Genomic DNA, 20,426 nt, shown 5'->3' on the forward strand with positions numbered 1-20,426 from the left:
TTCGATCTTTGGTTTAAATTTAATTTTAAACTTTAAGCCCTGAAGAAGATCTAAATCAAATATCGAAACGTTGGCGTAGAAGAAAACAAATCGTCCACTGCATTCAAAGACTGAACAGCCAATCCTCTAGACGAATAAATTACACAACGCTAGTATAAAATATCAAACTGCAGCGTATAACAAGGGTACGAAAATATTGCTCAATCCAATTCCAGACTTGTTCCGAACAAACATTCATCCTTTATTTTGCGAACGACTTGTGCACGCATCGCCCAACGACCCTTGTTGTTATGTGTCTCTCGACAGACTCATCTGCTGTGCATCGATTCCTCCCCGTCCAACTGTTTGGAACCCGGTTGCGTTCTCGCTCGTTCGTTCGTTACTCACAAAGTAACTGTTTTTTTTATTTCTTTCTCCTTCCGGCAAACAGTTCGCGTCGCCATTCCTCTAGCGCGCAGATACACAGATCACTTCTATCCTGTCCTGACCGACCGACCGACCAACATCATCCATGTAGTATCCAAGCTGCGATGATAATTTATCGCCATTCGTCTCCGTCGTGCGGGAAACACCCAGACCATCTTGGCGCTGTTGGCATCATTCGTGTGCGAGATTGTGTTCATTGTTGTATTACTACCTTAACGTGTAGCTGCTCATCAGCATAAATATTTGTCGCTCCTACGACGACACTACACAGTGAGTTACTCAACTTGGTGCTGCTGCTGCTGTTTGTGTACATTTGCTACTCTGTAACTGGTTCTTTTTTCTTTTCCTCTGAATTGAATGAAATTAAGATGCCGAATGAAAAAATGCGAGCAAACCTGCTACTGCTGCTGCTGCTCCCTTTGCTCTTCGTCCGCTAGTACTATATGCTCATCGGAATCTAGTCATGGATGGATGAATGCTTTGGGCGGGACGGGGTAAAGTATGGCAAGTTAGACAAAGATCTTCACCGGGTGTGTTTCCTCCTTTCACCGCCCTCGAAACCGTATAGTAGAGATGGATGCTAAGTGTGCTGTGTGCTGCTACTACTAATGACCGTGTTTCGAAGTTTGATTTTATTTTGATTCGCACACCCACCGGCACACTACCGACGGACGAACGGACGACTGTGTCAATCCAGCAACAGCCATCGATCGCCAAGCGGTGCTGCGATATAGACCGCCACTACAGTCGTGCATCAACCAGCGCCATAGAGAGGTGTTTTCTAGCCTGCCGCCGCTGGCGCGGATTGCATCGCTCTTCCACACTGCACTTCCTGCTCTCCTGTGTGTGCCATTAGTCGTCAGCCACTAGTCAGTGCCACTTGTAGTAGTAGCACTCACTCCGCATGAGAAGTGCCTTCGTATGGTTGTTGCTGCTACTGTTGTGGTTGTTGTTGTTGTATCACCACTCTATGCACCGCAACAACTATGTCATTCCATGGTAACGACGGTTGGGTGAAAAAACATTGCACGTGCGAGAGCATTCTGTATTTTGGCATTTTTTCTTGTACCTCTCAGTAGGTAAATTGCTACGGAACTTGTAGCTGGTAATGAGTAGCTCAGCGATTACACAAATCCAGCGTAAATAACCATAATGGTGTAACTATTCATGACGTCAATGCGAAAAAACAGTTTTCAAACATTAATGTTACACATTTGATCCTATTTTGGAATAGAATTAGCGACAGATTCTGCTTGAATCTCATCAAAGGATAGAAGAATGGACAAAACCATTTTTTCCTGAAAATAATAGAATAAAAAAAATCAATATAATTCTATTATTTTGGCTCTATGAAACACAACTACCTTCGTAATAATATATCCAACTAGCCCATTGCTTGACATTGACCTAACCTGAATTGTTTTCGATCTTTTGCGGAATCGAGGCTTGATCCGGTAAATTGAATTCCATTCTGTTCATTTAACAGTACATTCCCTAGGCCTTCCCCTCATATTCCCTTCGAACCTTCCTAGGCGATTAACATATAGCACCAAAACGGTTGGCTGTACAATTACCGAGCTCTTATTGTATGGCATGTCACGCCACCTTGAGATAATAACTGGTCATCCAAGTTCGAAATTTCAATTTTTTCCACAAAAGACAGTTATCACGACTCTGTAACGCTCTTCTTCCACAGCAGCATCACTTACGGAGAAAAATGGTTCAGAAGCAGCCGCACTAAACCGTTTTCCAATGACGATGGCTTCTTTACTAGAGCATATTGTTTTCGCGAGCTGCAGATGGCATTTGTTCATTATAATAGTAACTAACCAATACGAGAATTTCTGTTATCATTTCAAATAAAATCAGGTTTATGAACCGTGCATCGTAGAATTTAAATTTTGCTATGAAATAGTTAGGAACTTGATGCTTCATGCTCATGCTCAGTCTCTTCCATGAACAGAAGCTTAACGTGCGGCACCTTGACCTTCTGCGGTTGAGGTGCCCTAATCTAAACGATTATGCTGACGTGGTGGTCTGCTGGACACCTAACTTTAGCTTAATAATTGCTATTATTGAATGACGTAAATTCTAATTTTTATTATTTTAGAATTGAGTATATATCTTTAACAACCTGTTGGATGTAATTAGAACGCAGATATGAGTCGGGAAGACAATGAAAACTTTAGTATAAAAATACAATACATAACGCAACTGTTGAATTTTTCTGATTTCTGGTGTCTGTCAGACTACCACCTCAGCCACAGAAGGTTAAATCATACCATAAAACCACGTCCGAAATTGGCCATTGTAGTTCTAGGTACTTAATTTGGATTACATGGATCTATTTTGAAATCTTTAGTGTGATTTAAGGTGTCGTATGGTGAGTTTTTGTTCATATTCGAAGCTGGTCATTTCCTACTTCAATTTGTATAATTGAGTGGCCGGGCTGGGAGGTGCGGGGTCGTGCGGTTTTCAGTTCCCAACCTTACAAATGTAGTTTTGGGCGGCCATTGAGCCACACGACTTTGTTTTCAAGTATTATATGATTTAAACTAATATTTTTGGCGGACTGGTCTATTTTCAGAGAGCGAAATAAGGCGCTGTATGCTTGGCCAATTGCAGCCTGGCTTCTGGTCTAAATGCCATTAGTTCATCCCTGAGGGTCCGGAGTATCACTTAACCTTTATTAGCAAAGATACTCCCAACGACTGTAAATAAATCATTATCTATGTATATGGGAAGCGTTTGATACGGGAGGTCCACGCCTTCTTCCTTCCCCTTGATTTCAAGCAGTTTAATGGAATTAGGTTTTTTTTTCTGGTTCCACTTGATTCCTTGGAATTCTCTCTGCGGTACATGCTGCGCAGTTGGCCTGGCCGTTGACAAGAAAAATGATTGATTCAAGTAATCGTCATTTTCCAGGATGCCTTCAAGAATTGGCTGCGTTAGTGTGAGATTAGATTAGATTAGAAATAGTTAGGAACTTGATGCCAAAGACAATCTAGAGCAACATTTAGATGATGAATGTACGATGTACGCGGTGTTTTCAGGGGCTAAATATCGACTCTGACCCCACTATCTCGTCATGTGTAAGATTCGCGGAAGATTGTCGTACGCGGCGAATGCTCACACTGAAAGGACGCTAGGTTTCAACATCCAGCAGTTGACGGTCGCGTTGATGGACCGCTTACTTGGTTTCGAGTTACGATGCTGCTCTAACAAGCCAGTCGTCATATGTTCGAATCTCGGCTAGACGTTGCTGCTAGATGGAGTCAGAAGGATTATAGCACTAGCCCTGTAACTATCCTGTACTCTAATAGCCGACTATGAAGTCTGTCGATAAAGAAGGGTCAAGTCTTAGAAAGACGTTTAAACCCAAGGCTTTTTTTCGGTTGCCGATTGCAGAATAGCAGGGTAGATATAAGATATAAGAGGAATGAGGGAACTTCCATGGCTGTGCTCATCGCCGCAGAAGAGGGATTCGCCAGCAACGACACCCGAAATTTCTACAAAACGGCGAAGAGCAGGAATTTCGCCATGCCTGTGGTGTGCAATGATAGTGCTGGCAACCTGTGTACTGACAAAACAGCGGTAGCAGCCAGGTGAAAGGAGCACTTCCAGATGTTGTTGAACGGAGAAGTAAACACGGAGATCAGCAGCAGCAGGATAAGCGAATTGTGAACGATGGCCAAGTTGTGGAGACACCAACACAGGAAGAGGTTAAGAGGGCAATCAATGAGCTGAAAAATGGTAAGGATTCTGGGAAGGACGGTATCCCAGCTGAACTTCTAAAAGTAGGGAGCGAGCGGCTGTACGAAGCAATCCACCAGATCGTTGTCAGGATCTGGGAGGAAGACCAAATGCTGGAGGAGTGGTTGACTCGAGTGTAAAAATAATCGAGGCATTGCATTGCTCAATTCTGCCTATCGAATGCTTTCCCGTATCCTATTTTATGGACCGAGACCGTTAGCGGAGTCCTTCGTCGGCGAGTACCAAGCAAGTTCCGGGAGTACAACTTGCCGACTCATTTCAAGGCATTGCATTTCAAGGCGGCGTACGATTCAGTCAAACGAAATGAACAGTGGTAGATATTGCTATAACATGGTTTTCCAACGAAACTAATTACACTGATTCGTGCGAAGCTGGATGGGTTAAAATCATGCATTAGAATAGCGGGTAACTTCAGTCACTTTCGTCACGCTGGATGAACTGAAGCAAAAGGATTAATTCTCTAGTCTGCTATTTAACATTGCCTCAAATGCTGCAATACGAAAAGCACAGAAAAGGATTAGATAGTCAGCTGAAATCCCGTAGTTTGCAATTTCGCACAAAACTGGCACTCTACAGAACACTTATCCTTCTGATGGTACTTTACGGACCTAAATCATGGACGCTAAAACAAGCTGATGGATGACTGCTTGAGATTTTTGAGCAAAACATTCTGCGATCAATCCTTGGTAACAGAATGGAAAATGGAGGTTGACGCAGATGCATGAACCACTAATATTGAAATATGCCGATATAGTGATATTGTGAGGAAATTTTCCTTCTAAGGGAGACGGAAAAGATCAGTTCAAAATAAATTTTCGTCACAGCCTAATTAATAGGATAGGTTAAATGCATGTTAGCTCAGAACGACGGTTCAATTGAATATTTAATTTAACAGTGAGGCGTCCTAATGCAATTAACTTTTTCCTGACAGCATCAACCCTGATCTAGGTGATTCCTCACCAAGCAGAACATCGCCAATATTAATTCTTCTATGTTAGTAAACAGAGACATGTCACAAAACAACCCAACTTTCGGTTTTTCGACAAGCGATACACCGTTGGAAATAATCTCCCAACCGATTTCCGTCAGTTTGATGCTATGTCGGAACATTTGTATTTGTATTTATTTATCTGATCCATCTGACATTGTGTCTTAATGAATAAAAGTTATATAAATTTCTAAGAAAAACATTGAGCAAACGATTACGAAAAATATGAATTGGAGCATTACAATCGAACATCTCAAACATTTAATTAAAACTATGACATATACAACGTACGGGTTCATGCTGTCCAAATAAGTGACTTCGCGGCTCCAGGTGTAAAAACTTTCTTTGGCGTAGCGGTCGTACGGGAGCATATATGCTCAGCTGTTCAAGCAACGTCGGGTAGTCGATATGGTTTGGTTAGAAGTTTCGCAGCAAAAACCGCTTGTGCGATTCGTCGTCTCAGCTCCAACGGTTGAATACCAAGGAGTCGGCAGCGGTCCTCGTAGGGCGGCAAATTAAGCGGATCGGTCCATGGGAGATGGCGAAGAGCGTAACGGATGAACTTTTTCTGAATCATTTCAATTCGGCGAGACCAATTAGCGTGATAAGGACACCAAATAATAGAACTAGTTTAGAGGATCGATCTCACTAGCGAGCAGTATAATAATTTTAGGCACAGTGGGTCACGAAACTCATCGGCTATCTTGAAAATGTATACCAGCTGCCGGTTGGCCCTCGAGATAATGCTGTCGTAGTGATTTCTGAATGAAAGTTCATTGTCTAACAGTACTCCCAAATCTTTTATACACTGAACTCGGAGGAGCTGGTGGCCGGAAATAGTGTAATCGTATTCAACAGGCGTACGTTTTCTATAAAACGAAATCACATTGCACTTCTCGATGCTTAGCGTTAAGCGATTTGCAACACATCAACTCACGAACATGTTCAAATAGCCCTGCAGCTCCAAAGAATCGCTTAGGCACGTAATGGCTTTAAAATTTTTTGTGTCGTCCGCATAGAACAGTCGACAACCATGTGGAAGCACAAGTGAGATATCGTTTACAAAAATCAGAAAAAGCAGCGGGCCCAAATTGCTGCCTTGTGGGACTCCAGATTGATTGGAGAAGCAGCTGGAGACAGACGATCCGATTCTGACAGAAATCCTCCTGTTTGTCAGGTAAGATCTAAGCCAGCAGAGGGCATCCGGGGACACACCAAGTCGCTCCATTTTTCCAAGTAGTATTCTGTGGTCTACTCGATCGAAAGCAGCTTTCAGGTCCAGAAAAATGGCGTCGGTTTGAATGCCAGAATCCAGACTTTGCAAACAGCGGGAAATAAACTGCATCAGATTTGTGGTCACCGATCTTTTTGGAAAAAACCGTACTGGTCAGCGTCAATATAAATTTTACGGCAAGCAAATAAAGCGTCATTTACGATGGTTTCAAATAATTTTGAACAAGCGCACATGGACGTGATCCCGCGGTAGTGAGTACTGTCGCGTTTGTCGCCTTTTTTGTGTATTGGAAACAGATAGGAAAATTTCCAACGGTCGGGAAATATGCGCTGCTGTATTGACATATCAAAAAGTTTCACAACTGGCGAACTAAGCACGTTACTGCACCGTTTCAGAACAACAGAAGGGATACCAACCGGACCAGTTGCGTATGAAGTTTTCAGTTTATCCAAAGCAGCTTTTACGACGTCCGCGTTTATATGTGGTAACTCGAACGAAAAAATATCACGTGGTACTATGTTACTGGCGTCTTCAATTTGTGCAGTGGAAGCGATGGAATCATTGAATACCTGTTTGAACTGCTCGGCAAGAAGATCACATTTTTCGCGTTCATTGTTGGCGATAGACTTCAAGAACATAGACGATGGAAAGCCACTTTCTTTTCGCTTTGTATTCACGAACGACCCGAATTGTTTAGGTTGCATGCGAAGATTATTTTGAATACGAGTCACATATCGGTTTACTCCTCTTAATCAACATCAGCAAAATGTGGTACGAAATAATTAAAGCCAACAATTAAAGATTTTTTTAAATTAGACTTCAGCGGATGTTCTATAAACATCCAATATCCAATGTGGATATACTACTGGAATGTACGTGGACTCCGCAAGAAAATTGATGACAATTTTTTTGCAATGTCCTCTCGTGTGATCACAGCCCATTTAAAAACAGGTAGCGATAGTTTATCGTAATACTTCGGTATTCCCACATGCCAAATTTGGTTTAATTTGCTTGATTAGTTCTCCAGTTATGCAGAAATTTGTATTTTGTTTGTATGGGAGCTCCCCATTCCGGAACGAGGAGGGATCACCATAGAAACATTTCTTACCTTCAAAAACTTCCACATGCCAAATTTGGTTTCATTTGCTTGATTAGTTCTTGAGTTATGCCGAAATTGGTGTTTCATTTGTATGGGAGTCCCTTCTCCTAGAGCAGAGAGAAGTCTCAAAACACAATAGAAAAAATCCTGCCTCCAAAAACCGCCACATGCCAAATTTGGTTTTATTTACTTGATCGTTTCTAGAGTTATGCAGAAATTTGTGTTTCCTTTGTGTGGTAGTACCCGCTTCCAGAGGGGGGAGGGGTCTCGAACCATTATAAGAACCTTCCACGGCCTTGAAAACCCCTGCATACAAATTTTCACGACGATCGGTTCAATAATTTCCAAATCTATAAAGGTCATACAGACAGACTGACAGAAATTCATTTTTATAAGTATAGATTGGTATAATATTCACGCATCAATCGGCAGATAAAGCTAAAATAACCCATAATTAATTATGGGTGACCTGACTGTACTATCAGAAAATATTTTTTAATTTTTTTTTATTGTCAATTTTTTTTTTGTATTTTCAAAACAAACATTGGTTTAAAAGATGAATTTTTGAAATTAGATAAGTTCAAAGAAATCGGAAATTTTATATGAACGTTTTTTGTAAAAATTGGTGCAGTTGCTGGGATCGTACTTGTGCAATAAATTATTGCATATGAAGCAGTGTTTCTACATTTCTTCGCAACCAGTCAGTACAATAGCAGTTCCGCAAGGTAGAATTATCGGATCATTAGTTTTTTTTTTATAGTATTTCAATGATATGTTTATTTCTTCACTAAAATAAAACTCCATTTAACTTAATGTTAGTCTCAGTAGTTTAAATAATTTACAAGTATAACAAGCAAAATGATTTTTAAAGAAGGTCGTGAAAGTGGTCGACCAAAAAAAGGTGCTATCGATGCTTATGTATTGCTCGCATGTTCTTCATCTGAGCTGCAGAATTTTCTGGGTTTCAGAATTACCAAGCATGCCAAGAAGTCGAATATCGCGCCAATGCAGAGGTTTTCTGATAAACCACACAAACTTTTGTTACATGGATTTAACTCCAGCGATCCAGCCATTCTGGAAAATACTGCAAATGATGGAATGGGTTTCAAGTATGGGCCGCACAAAGGAATGTAGCGATTTAACCTTCTCTGTCCCAGGGGTATTTGGGTGGTTTACAGTTTTTAGTCATCTAAAGTAGTCACTAATTAATAAGCAATTCGTAAACCAAACTATACAGCTGAAACGACAATGTTTCTACTATGTTTCTAAGATAGAAATATCCATATTTAAAAGCCTCTAAAATTTTATCGACTGATTTTAGTATCGTAAATCATGGATCACCAGTGCTACCATGGGATAGAGAGGGTCAAGGCCCAAAGAATCCCATAGCTCATTAGCTATTGTAGAAATGCAACCGAGTTGTCGTCTGACAAATATTTGGCTGCCATTTGGTCCAAGGAATGGGCAGTTTTTGGGAAACATGAGACAACAATGAGATGTGGGTATGAAATGGGGAAGGCAAATAAGGAAGCGTCCAACATAGCTCCGCCATCCCAAGCCCCTTCCTAGCGCCTCCACGTGGCCTTACCCGGTAATGCTCTATTGAGTAGCCAAGCTAGGGGGTGCGATGATGGGTGGTCCCCGGCTGCCTGATCTCAAAACTTCAGGTTTGGATGACGGCTGAGCCACACGACCTTGTTAATAGGTAAGCTTAACATAAGTTATTTTAATTTTTTGTTTCGTTTTAGCTCGCGAAGCAAGCCTTCCTCCTCCTACTGTACAGTGAAAACTCGGGCCGAAGAAAGTTTAAATAATGCTCATGGATACCAGAAGAACAAATTAAATTAATAATGGAAGCACTCATGTAAACTCAAATAATGCACCTCTATTTCATTCGAAGGACTGCTGGTGAGAGTGTTCTATTTTTGTCCATATATCTTCATATAATGTATATTCATATAACACATATTTTATTACATTGCCATATACCATCATTATCGTAAAGGGGAAGGAGCATCAGGGTATCGAATGAATCGAAGACTGGATGAGGGATGTGGTAACCAGCCCAACTGCCCAAGTCATATAAGGTCGGAGAGGATTTTGACGCGCCCTTCTAGCACACAAATCATCACGCAAGATAAGTTTGCACGGCGAAGTTATGTATCTAGAAACCGGAAGTCTATGCTGGAAGGAGTGTCTTATAAGCGACATTGCTTATAGAGCAACCCAACCCCTTTTGGTCCTTCACGAACAGCATTGACATGAAAGTTGCTAGGTAGATAAATTCGATTCTGCAGTAATTCTACTTGCATACAATGGAAAACCCTTGAGGTGATGGTGGCTAGCTCCATACATACCATACATACAACATGAGACAACAATAAGATGTGGTGACTTTTTCATGAAACGGAGAAACATAAATCTGTTGAAAATTTGACCCATTTTCAAAACTTTGCAAGATTTTGACCTAATTATGAAAATTGGTAATTGACTGAATCAACGCAATCTGTAGTAGGTATTTCAAATAATATTGAAAAGATTAACGTCATTCGAAAAGAATTTTTTGGAGAACATCCTGAAGTAGCAACATTAATGAACAGGCGTAAAAAGTAATGGTCCCAAATTACTACCTTGTGGCATTCCACAGATTGAGAACTGAGCTGAAAGCTACTACACAATTTTTACAAACTGTCTTACAAAAGCAGTCTAAGTTTTTGAGTTTTGTCAAAAGAATCCGGTGGCCGCTTTTAGATCGGTGTAAGCCCCGTCCACTTGTGCCCCACCAATCACGTTCAACAAGTACATTGAAGAGATTTGCGCTAAGTTGGTGATTGTCGAGCGCTTGGGATAGAATCAGTGCAGATCCGACGAAATGTAATATTTGCAGCTGTTGAAAAGCGCACCATACGTGATGATATCAAATAACCTTAGCGTAGAGCAAGGCATAAAGAGTGATGTAACGCCCTTTGTAGTTCTGGGCCATCACGTCTATCACCTTTCTTGAATACAGAATGCTTCCAGCCGGTGCGAAAACCGCACTGCGATAGTTTGAACGATAAGCTTAGTGGACGGATGAAAAAAACAAGCAGCACGTCTTGTTAGAGCCCACGAAGGAATGCTGTCCGGACTAGCAAGCAGTAAAGAAGAACTTTGGCAGTTTCAACGTGACGATTTGTTACTCCCGTTAAACTAAAATCGATTCCATGAGATATAACCTAGTTTTTTCGTCTTATCGTTGGGGTTGTTCGTCATCGTGGGAAATTTTGCGGAAAACTTTTGCATGATATTTTTTCTGGATTGCTGAGAAAATTTTCTAATATTTTCTTAAAAAGATTTGGTTCTTCGAGGCTTCACATTGAAAATTAGACTTTTAAAGACTCTTAGAAATCTGGACGGTAATTTCGAAAAATCCCATTTCACAGTTTCTCAATGGACAAATGTTATGTAATTTTGTCGTTGTGACTCATATGTTGCGGTGATTAGTCCGGAAATGAACATTAAATGGGTCGTCATTGATTCTGTAAATTTCAAAAGAAGTTTGGAACAAAAATTCTGTTCATGAAAATATATTCTCTGTGTTCAGATTGGCAAGAAGAATGCAGTGAATTGAATATATTCCATAAAACAAAGCCCGAAAACTGTTTTCGAAATGGGGCTTTTCGATAAAAAGTTAATTACTACTCATTTTCCCTTACGGCAGATCGATTTGCTACTCTGTCTGACAGCAGGAATCCATGAAATGATTATAACTTATTCCAATCAGATAGTTGTAAAAATAGGATAATGTTAGGGACAGTTAACGCTAAAATGTGTTTCTATCTTATTAGAGCATAGGTAACAACCAAACAAAGCCTTGTTTTCTGAGGATCATTCCCTTTTCATCCAACACAAAGCACAGAGGAAGCGAGGCAGACCCGACTGAAACCAGCAGGACCGAGTCGATCCAAGGCGCTATTTTTGCTGTGTTTTGTGCTAATAAAAAAATAATAATGCCGCGAGTGATGTTTCGCGAGACTCTCCTGCTTATTCGCGTAACACTGTTCTTCAGATTTGTTTCTGTTTTTTCTTTCTTTCTTTCTTTGCTCTCATTATGATAATGATTACACCGACAGCAGTAGTTCTGCCCAGAGATATGTTGTTTATGCTGACTTGCTCGGCTTTGATGAGTCAGATATTTACAGAGAATGCAATGTGTGATTAGAGAACCGTGGGTAGATACAGGACTTTCTTCTCTAGAGACGTTGTGTTTTAAGTTAGCATTCAGGAAACAAGACAATAAAAGAAAATAACCTAATCAGAAAACAGAATTTGGCAAATCATAACTTTAAGAGTAGTAGTAAAAATAAAAACCCTGTTTGATTGAACCAAAAAATGGTATTAAGTAAAATCAAAGTGCGCTCCTACCTTCCAACAGCCGCTGGATCAGGTTGTCCACGTCCAGATCGTAGTCGGACATCGCTGCAGTCGTTTGCTGCCTTCGCTTTGCTAGAGATGGAGAATTGCGCCGTCCAAGCTGCTGGCTCAGCGATCGTCAAGAATAGATTAGTTCCGCTCTGGAAGCACACACAGTCGTCGCGGTGTTAAACTTGCTGACGTCAACGTCAGCGGGTTACACTGTTTCCACCCTAAACTACCACCGTACAGAGTTTTTCACACCGAAAGTCGTCGATTTTCGTCCACTTTCCTGGTTCCGGTGCCACTGCACTGAACTGGTGATCAGCCAAAAAATATATCACTATACCGCACACGACCACAACCCACTAACTAGAAGGGCAAATAGACACGGTTCTTTCGTTTAGTCGCGCCTGTTGCTAGAGAAAAGGGAAGATTGAAAGCTGAAAATTTTGAAGTAAAAATCAAGCGAACTGAAATGCGATGTTTATTAATAACTGTGTTTTCCTTCTCTCTTTTGCACATCTGCAAAATGAATGTCTTCTTTTAGCTGCTTCTTTCTAACACGAAAGCTTACAATTTTTCTTCTTGCTGCGTTGAAAATTTTTGTTTTTTTTTTCAAGACCGCCTACTAAATTTGGCATTAAACCAATTGACTCAGCAAATTAGCACTGGAGACGGCGTATGGTAAATGCAGCTCACACTTTTGATTAAAGAAAGATCCAGCTAACACCGAATATTATTCCATTTTTGTGCAACCCAATTTTATATTCAGCTCGTTTTTTTTAATCAGATCCACAGACCAAAGATTGAGTTGCCACCCGAAGTAAAACTAGAAAATCAAACTTCTTTGCAGCAAAATCAACCGCTGATAGCAACCAACTTATTTTCACGCCCTTTTTCACTGATTCAATATCGCACAAAAATGCCGAAACTCGCGCAAGCAATTGCAATTTTTCGCGAAAAAAGAAATATAGATCACCATTTGAACCAGACCATAGAACCGAAACTACACAATTATTCACCACATACATAACCACATTCACCAGCAGACGATGACAGTCGCACACCGCTGCACCGAAATTTTGTACCGTCAAATTCCACTAGCCGGAAAAGAAGCTAGACGGCAGTCACACGTTGGTGGAACGACGGGCGTCTAATCCGCGCTATAGATATCTCTATTCAAACCAGGAATTTAATACCTATATTTTAATTTTCTTCGCCTGCCTTCAAAAACTGTTTTCTCGCGCCGCACAACTTCACTATTACGTCCGATCCCGGAAAATGCTCGCAATCGAATGAATGAAAAACGAACAGCACGAATCACAGCACAGCGAATAATCGACCGACTGGAACACAGGCTGGCAGGCAGCAACTCGTGGAAAATCTTATCGTTTAAGCTGCGGAATGCGCACAAACACACCAGCGCAAAATGAATGCAATTTGCCGATTTGCTGTCAGTCCGTCGACGAAAATCACCAAAACGATATGTTGTCAGGGTTTTTCGAGGTCCGCCGAGGGGTCCTAGACATCGCTGATGTGCGTAAGGCGTAAGAACGGTAAGAACCAAGCAAGGTAAAGTATTGCTAATTGCAAGAAAAATTTTCCAATCAATAAGTGGATAAGTGCGAAATTGCTCTCAAAAGTGCTATTTTAGCTTAAATCGTTGTAGTTTCTTCGGCGCACGTATTTCTTGGAATGTAACGAAAAAGTGCGCCGAACATACCGAAACAATTTAAAGTAAAATAGCACTTTTATGAGCGATATCGCACTTTGGATGGTACAGTTTTTCTTGCAATCAGCAATATATTTCTTCTGTCAAACACAAACTCACTAACACAATCTTAATTAGTTATAAAAATTTGCCGGATTCGTATGAGTTTTCGCAACCGCACCGCAACCGGCACTTTTTACCGGATTGCTTTGTAGTTGTCCATCAGGGATCACATCGGCGTCTTCGAGCTGGAGGTATGCAAAATTATATACATATTTTAAAATACCTTAACAAAAAAATCAATATTTTAGGCTATATCGATCATTCGATATCCGAAACGTGTGAAGAGAAGGAGAGATTTGGTGGCCGGCGATAATGAAAGTTCGTACCAAATTTTTCTTCAGGGAACGAAGCCTGGAAGTAGCTCTGAATCCACTCGGTGTGACCGTCGAATTTCTGATGAAAGCGAGATCTTTGATTCTGACATCGTTGCATTGTTGATTGAGCCATGCGATGAAGCAAACACGTTCGATACACTTAGTTCGTTATGGCACATCAAAGTTCGAGAGATGCAGATTGAAGTGGATCAATATAGCGCTTGCTAAGCCCAGTGCAAAAGGCTACAAAAACTTATCGTTTATCACTCAAACGTATGTTTTTTTTACCGGGGAATAACAAAAACAAACGTGTAAAATCTAACAACAGCAACAACAAATCGCGCGTCGATGTGTGCGTACGATAAACGTCAGCAAGCTCAATAAGGAGGAATCGATGAACAAAGAGGTACATTGCCAAAATCAAGCGTAGACATCCTGATATCCCCGAAGATGTAATTCAATATGTCGACGAATTGCGCACGTACATAAGGATAAGCGCACTGAACCGAAATTTGAAATGCAAGAAGCTTCAGAAACAATCAGTCAAACGTTTACAAAAGCCTTCTAACAGACCAATAGAACGCTACCAGAAGAAAATCATGTAATTTACTTATCAATCCTTCAAACTTACCAACGAGCCTATCAGATATTAGCAAATATGTAATATTTCATCATGCAAACTTCCCAAATCAATAAAATATATGAATGAACAAATCGATTTTACCGCGCTATAGTTAAAATAGGTCAAATCCGAAGCATATTCTTTATCTAAAACTGCAAATAATTGAAGTTTGCATGGAATCCATCATAAACTTCATAACTATTTTTTCGATTTTTTCTTTTCTCACCAATACATGAAAATAACCGCGAATACATTTCCTTGCTTTTAACGTACTTAGGCCAACATTGAGCGGGCCCAAGCTGACAGCTTCATAGATGGGCTCAATCTGGCAACCGAGTCGGATGTGTAAATAGCATTGGCGTAACTAGGGGGGGGGGGGGGGGGCTAGGTCCCCCTAGAAAATTAAAGCTGGATTTTTAAATTTAAGAAAAAACTAGTTAGATAACTTTACATAATAAAACCTAACAGTAATTTTTATATGCATCACAACTTAAAGTTTCTATGCATCAATGTACATTTAATCTTAATATGCCAAGGAAATAAATTGATCGAAAAAATGCCGGGGGCTATAGCTTCCCCTAGAAATGAGCGCTAGTTCCGCCAATGGTAAATTGTTAAATTTTGTTAGTTTTAGTTTGATTTTAGCCAAGGTTTTAACATCACATAGCCAATGTCAGGCAGGCAATTGATGCGAAATATATTTATATGTATACATGAAACTCTGAAAATGGTTAGTTAAATTCGTTTTGTGAAATCGTTTTGCGTTTGCCGCCTTTTTCATGTGAGCAACGAAAATATGACGTCATATCAGCCCCCTGGTAAGAACTTGTATACCAAAGAATGTTTTACAAAGGTAACCAATTGAGACTAAACCGATGAAAATATCCACCTTTTCGCGCGATTAATCCACCTTTTCGCGCGAGTAATGGCGGCTAGTGGGTACACTTTTCGACAATGTTTATTTGCTTTCGGGAACTCCGCTCACGTACACATGAAAGTTCTACAACAACAATGAAGGCTGGAAATATCAACCTGATGTGAATAAATTTGCCAAAGGCATGCTGTTTTCCGAAAGTTGTACCCACTAGCCGCCATTACGCACGCGAATAGGTGGATAGAGCTTTCTGACAGCTCAAGCAGCCACATTAGCGAACACGAAATACGCCTGTATATATATAATATTTGCCTCATTTTGTTTACCTCATTTTCAGGCACAAACACACACATAAATGGAAAGGTCTATGGCGGCCAGTTGGGACACATTTCGACAATGTTCATTTGCTTTTGGGAATTCCGCTCACTTACGCTTGAAAGTTCTACAACAATAATCAAACGTGTAAACATCAACTTGATAAGAATAAAGTTGCCAAAGGCATGTTAACGTTTTTCGAAAGTTGTACTCACTAGCCGCCATTACGCACGCGAAAAGGTGGATAGACTCGACATAGACCTTGCTAATAGAGCTTACTAGGCCTAGTGCAAAAGGCTACAAAAACTTATCGTTTTTTACTCAAGCGTATGTTTTTTACCGGGGTATAACTGGGGGAAAACAAAAACAATCGTGTAAAATCTAACAACAGCAACAACAAATCGCGCGTCGATGTGTACGTGCGGCAAACGTCAGCAAGCTCAATACGCACACTCCGCCGCGTATATCATATACGCGATTTGTTTTTATCAGATAATTTTCCTGAAATTAAATTAAAAAAAAAACTTTCCAATTATATTTTACCACAGAGAACAGATTAACAGGCTCGAAGGAAGTAATCGGTTTTTTGTGTGTAAAATCTGTCGGTAGCGCCCTCCAGAAATAGTTTGCCAAACGCATCAAAAAATATCCATGTACCTTTATCAATATTTCTTTGTGCTGGAGTTACATAGCAGCGATGGCAGCGACATCAAGATTTAGTTTGCCACTTACTGCTCGAGGGGTGGTCTATTGAAGGATTACTCGTAGATTACATAAAAACGTTTTACACACTTTTTGTCGATTACCTGGTAGTCTGTTCTCTGTGATTTTATTATGTATATTTATATCCCCTGTGAAAAATAAGGTCATATACTAACCGGGTAGGAGGTATAGTGAGTCTAGGCACTATAAGATGGCAGCCCCATCACGAGACTCGGTAGTATTGCCCCAGTACGGCTACCCAACAAACATTTCTGTTGAATAACAGCTATTCAAGTGCGTGTTACCCGGTTATTAGCTATACAACGGTTGAATAAGCTACTGTTAAAAAAATGCTTGTTGGGTATACACCTTAATAAAATTACAACTATCAAAATTCAAGCAGATTCGGGGCGGAATATTCGGCATCGCGCTAGGCGACGGAACAAGGACGACGAATGGAGACTCGGTACTTGGAACTGCAGATCGCTAAATTTCGCAGGTTGCGAGCGGGTGCTGATTGAACAGCTTGAACCCCGCAAACTCGGCATCGTAGCTCTGCAGGAAATCTGTCGCAAAGGAGAGACGGTATGGAAGATCCGTGGCGGAAAGGCCCAGTTTTACCAGAGCGGTGGCGCTACCAACGAACTGGGAACGTGCTTTGTAGTGTTGGGCGAAATGCAGGATCGCGTGATAGATTGGAAAGCGATCAACTAGAGAATGTGTGTATTGAGAATAAAGGGCCGTTTCTTCAATTATAGCATCATTAACGTGCACTGCCCGCACGAAGGAAGACCCGACGATGAGAAAGAAGCGTTCTACGCGAGGCTGGAAGCAACGTACGACAGCTGCTCGTCACGGGACATCAAGATCGTCATCGGGGATATGAATGCCCAGGTCGGTAGGAAAGAAATGTATAGACCGGTGGTAGGACCCCATAGCCTGCGCACCGACACGAACGATAACGGCCAACGATGTATAAACTTCGCAGCTTTCCGAGGCCTGGTGATCCGAAGCACCTTTTTCCCGTGCAAGGATATCCACAAAGCCACCTGGAGATCACCTGACTAACGTACAATGAACCAAATTGACCACGTTCTCATAGAGGGCCGGCTTTTCGCTAACATCAAGAACGTACGCTCCCGACGGGGTGCGGATATTGATTCTGACCATTACCTAGTAGCCGAGAACTACGCGCGCGTACTGAACGAGACAACTGCCTTCTTCCGAGGAATTCGGTGCTTCACCTCGAAGACGGTTGGGTGAAGGGGAAAAAACTGCTTGGAAAAATTATCTGAGTATTGCCACTAGAGAGGCCTGGCCAAATACCGACAAGGTAGGAACCAGCTGACCACGATCCTGAGGAGGAAAAAGTGCCAAAAGTAGGACAGAGATCGTGAAGAATTAGAGCAACTATTCCGAGCTAATGACACGCACAAGTGAACCAAACTCGGAAGGGCTACATACCGAAACCTGACATGTGTAGGGACGAGGAAAGGAATCAATCACAATCGAGCGCGAGGTGGTCGACAGATGGAAGCAGCTCTTCGATGAACACCTCAATGACGAAGTCGCAAAAGGAGGCGGAACGGAAATTAACGTAGGAGCGCCCAAGGTTAGTCAAGAGAGGTTTTCCAATGTTCAAATTTGTTTTTCATCCCCACTGGGTTACCCTTGACGATCACCGAAATTTTCAATGCGGAAACTGTTGAATGTATAAACAACGTCGATGGTTGCTAACCAATCGTTCCGCGCACTTGTTCTACAAACTGTGAAAACTAGATCACCTATTTTAACTCACCTTGGGAGCGCCTATGGAAGATAGTAATGTCCTAGCACCTGATCTCCAAGAAGTCAAACGAGAAATCGGGCTACTGAAGACCAATAAAACCGCTGGGAAGGACCGCCTACCGGCAGAGCTTTATAAACATGGCGGACAAACGCTAGCAATGGCTCTACACGGAGTTACTTCGAGGATTTGGGAGGAGGAAAAGCTACCGGAGGAATGGAATAAAGGAGTGGTTTGTCCCATCTACAAAAAGGGTGATCGGCTAGACTGCTGCACTTATCGCGGTATTACCACAGAGACCAGACATCCAAGCGAAAGGTCCCCACTTGGATAAAACTTATGTCAAATTAGTTGGGAACCTATAGTGATGATGTCGCTATAGGCGCATAAAATTCTACACTAAACTCATAACAGCTAGCTTCTGGCGCTAGCATAACGCTTATAGTCCATATATACTAGCGCCAGAGAAGCCAAAGGTTGTCAGTGTGCAAATCAAAAGAATCATTTAGTTGGGAAAATAGTGGTGGTGTCGCTAGCATATTAGGTGATTTTAATTTGAAATTTTATCCAAGAATTCCCGAAAAATTTGTTCCTGAATGGATGTCTGTTCTCTGTGGTATTACGCTAGTAAACACCGCCTACAAGATACTCTTCCAGATCCTGTTACGCCGGTTGTCACCGATAGCACAAGGTTTCGTAGGGAATTATCAGGCGGGTTTTATGGGGGCTCGTGCAACTAAGGACCAAATTTTTACTATCCGACAGATCTTGCAATGAATGTCGGGAGTACAACATGCCCACGCATCACATCTTTATTGATTTCAAAGCAGCATACGATACAGTCGATCGAGACAAGCTATGGCAGATAATGCACGAACACGGTTTACCGGACAAACTGACGCGACTGATCAGAGCTACATTGGATCGAGTGATGTGTTTCGTACGCATCTCTGGGACACTCTCGAGACCTTTCGAGACGCGGCGAGAGTTGAGACAAGGTGACGGTTTATCCTGCATGCTGTTCAACTTCGCTCTTGAGGGGGTGATCCGACGAGCGGGCATCGAAACGAGAGGCACGATTTTTACCAAGGGTAGCCAACTTCTAGGCTTTGCAGATGACTTCGATATCATAGCCAGGAACTTTGGGACGGCGGAGGCAATCTACGCCAGACTGGAAGCGGAGTCTAGGAGAATTGGGCTAAAAATAAATGCGTCGAAGACCAAATACATGAAAGGAGGAAGCTCAAAGGAAACAAACTCCCACGGACGGTAACCGTTAAAGGCGATGAACTAGAAGTGGTAGAGGAGTTCGTGTATTTGGGATCGCTGGTGACCGCGGACAACAAGAGAGCGGCGCATCCAAGCGGGAAATCGGGCCTACTTTGCCCTTCGTAAAACGCAACGATCAGGAAGCGAACGCCGCCGCACGAAGCTAACAATGTACAAAACCCTTATTAGACCGGTAGTTCTTTATGGACTTGAAGCCGTGACGCTGCTGACGCGCCCTTGCCGTGTTCGAGCGGAAAGTGCTGCGGACGACTAGGGAATTGGCGACGAGTGGCCCAAGACCGAGTTGAATGGAGACGAGTGCTTGAAACAGCACGAGCCACCCCGGCTCTATGCTGAAGAAGAAGAAGAAGACACCATTATCCGAACTTTTGGTTACTTGGGTTAGAAAAACTTTTTTAAGAAACCTGTGTAAACACGGAGTTAATCACTACAAACACAGAGAACAGAATAACAGGTTCGAAAGTAATCGATGTTTTGAATATAAAATCTGCCGGTGGCGCCCTCTGGAAATAGTTTGCCAAACGCATAAAAAATTCGCGTCGGTCGTCGGGATACTCCGTCGGCAGCGATCCAAGTGTATCTTGATATGTTTAGAGAGTCGCTTTAGAACTCGAAGTCGAATTTTCTTGATTGGACGCACTAAATGCTGAGACACCACATTTCCACTCACTCCGGATCAGTAACTGTCGTGAGGATCTCCTAAAATGGGGACAGACGCTCATAGCTGGCAAAGATATTCCTAAATTCATGAGCATTCAAAAGCGCGGTTAGGGCAGGTATGGAGAGTACGAGATTTATCGGAAAAATTAACAGTTCTAAAAACTATTTGCCGT

The 20,426-nt window shown here is 41.8% G+C and overlaps 1 protein-coding gene across 6 annotated transcripts in view; it reads right to left on the bottom strand.

The window, feature by feature from the left end:
• LOC128744326 (serine/threonine-protein phosphatase PP1-beta catalytic subunit) overlaps positions 1–13,255 on the bottom strand; it is a 148,213-nt gene extending 134,958 nt beyond the window's left edge. The window contains exons 1-2 of one of the 6 annotated variants that reach the window (XM_053841231.1): positions 13,116–13,255; positions 11,926–12,326 (exon numbers count right to left, since the gene is read on the bottom strand). In XM_053841231.1, the coding sequence (XP_053697206.1) occupies positions 11,926–11,977 (52 nt within the window). In that variant the 5' untranslated portion in view covers positions 11,978–12,326; positions 13,116–13,255. The other 5 variants (XM_053841226.1, XM_053841229.1, XM_053841227.1 and 2 more) reach the window with 5 other exon arrangements.
• Between the last annotated feature and the right edge of the window lie 7,171 nt (positions 13,256–20,426).

The sequence above is a fragment of the Sabethes cyaneus genome, chromosome 3, assembly GCF_943734655.1.
Source record: "Sabethes cyaneus chromosome 3, idSabCyanKW18_F2, whole genome shotgun sequence".
NCBI lineage: Eukaryota > Metazoa > Arthropoda > Insecta > Diptera > Culicidae > Sabethes > Sabethes cyaneus.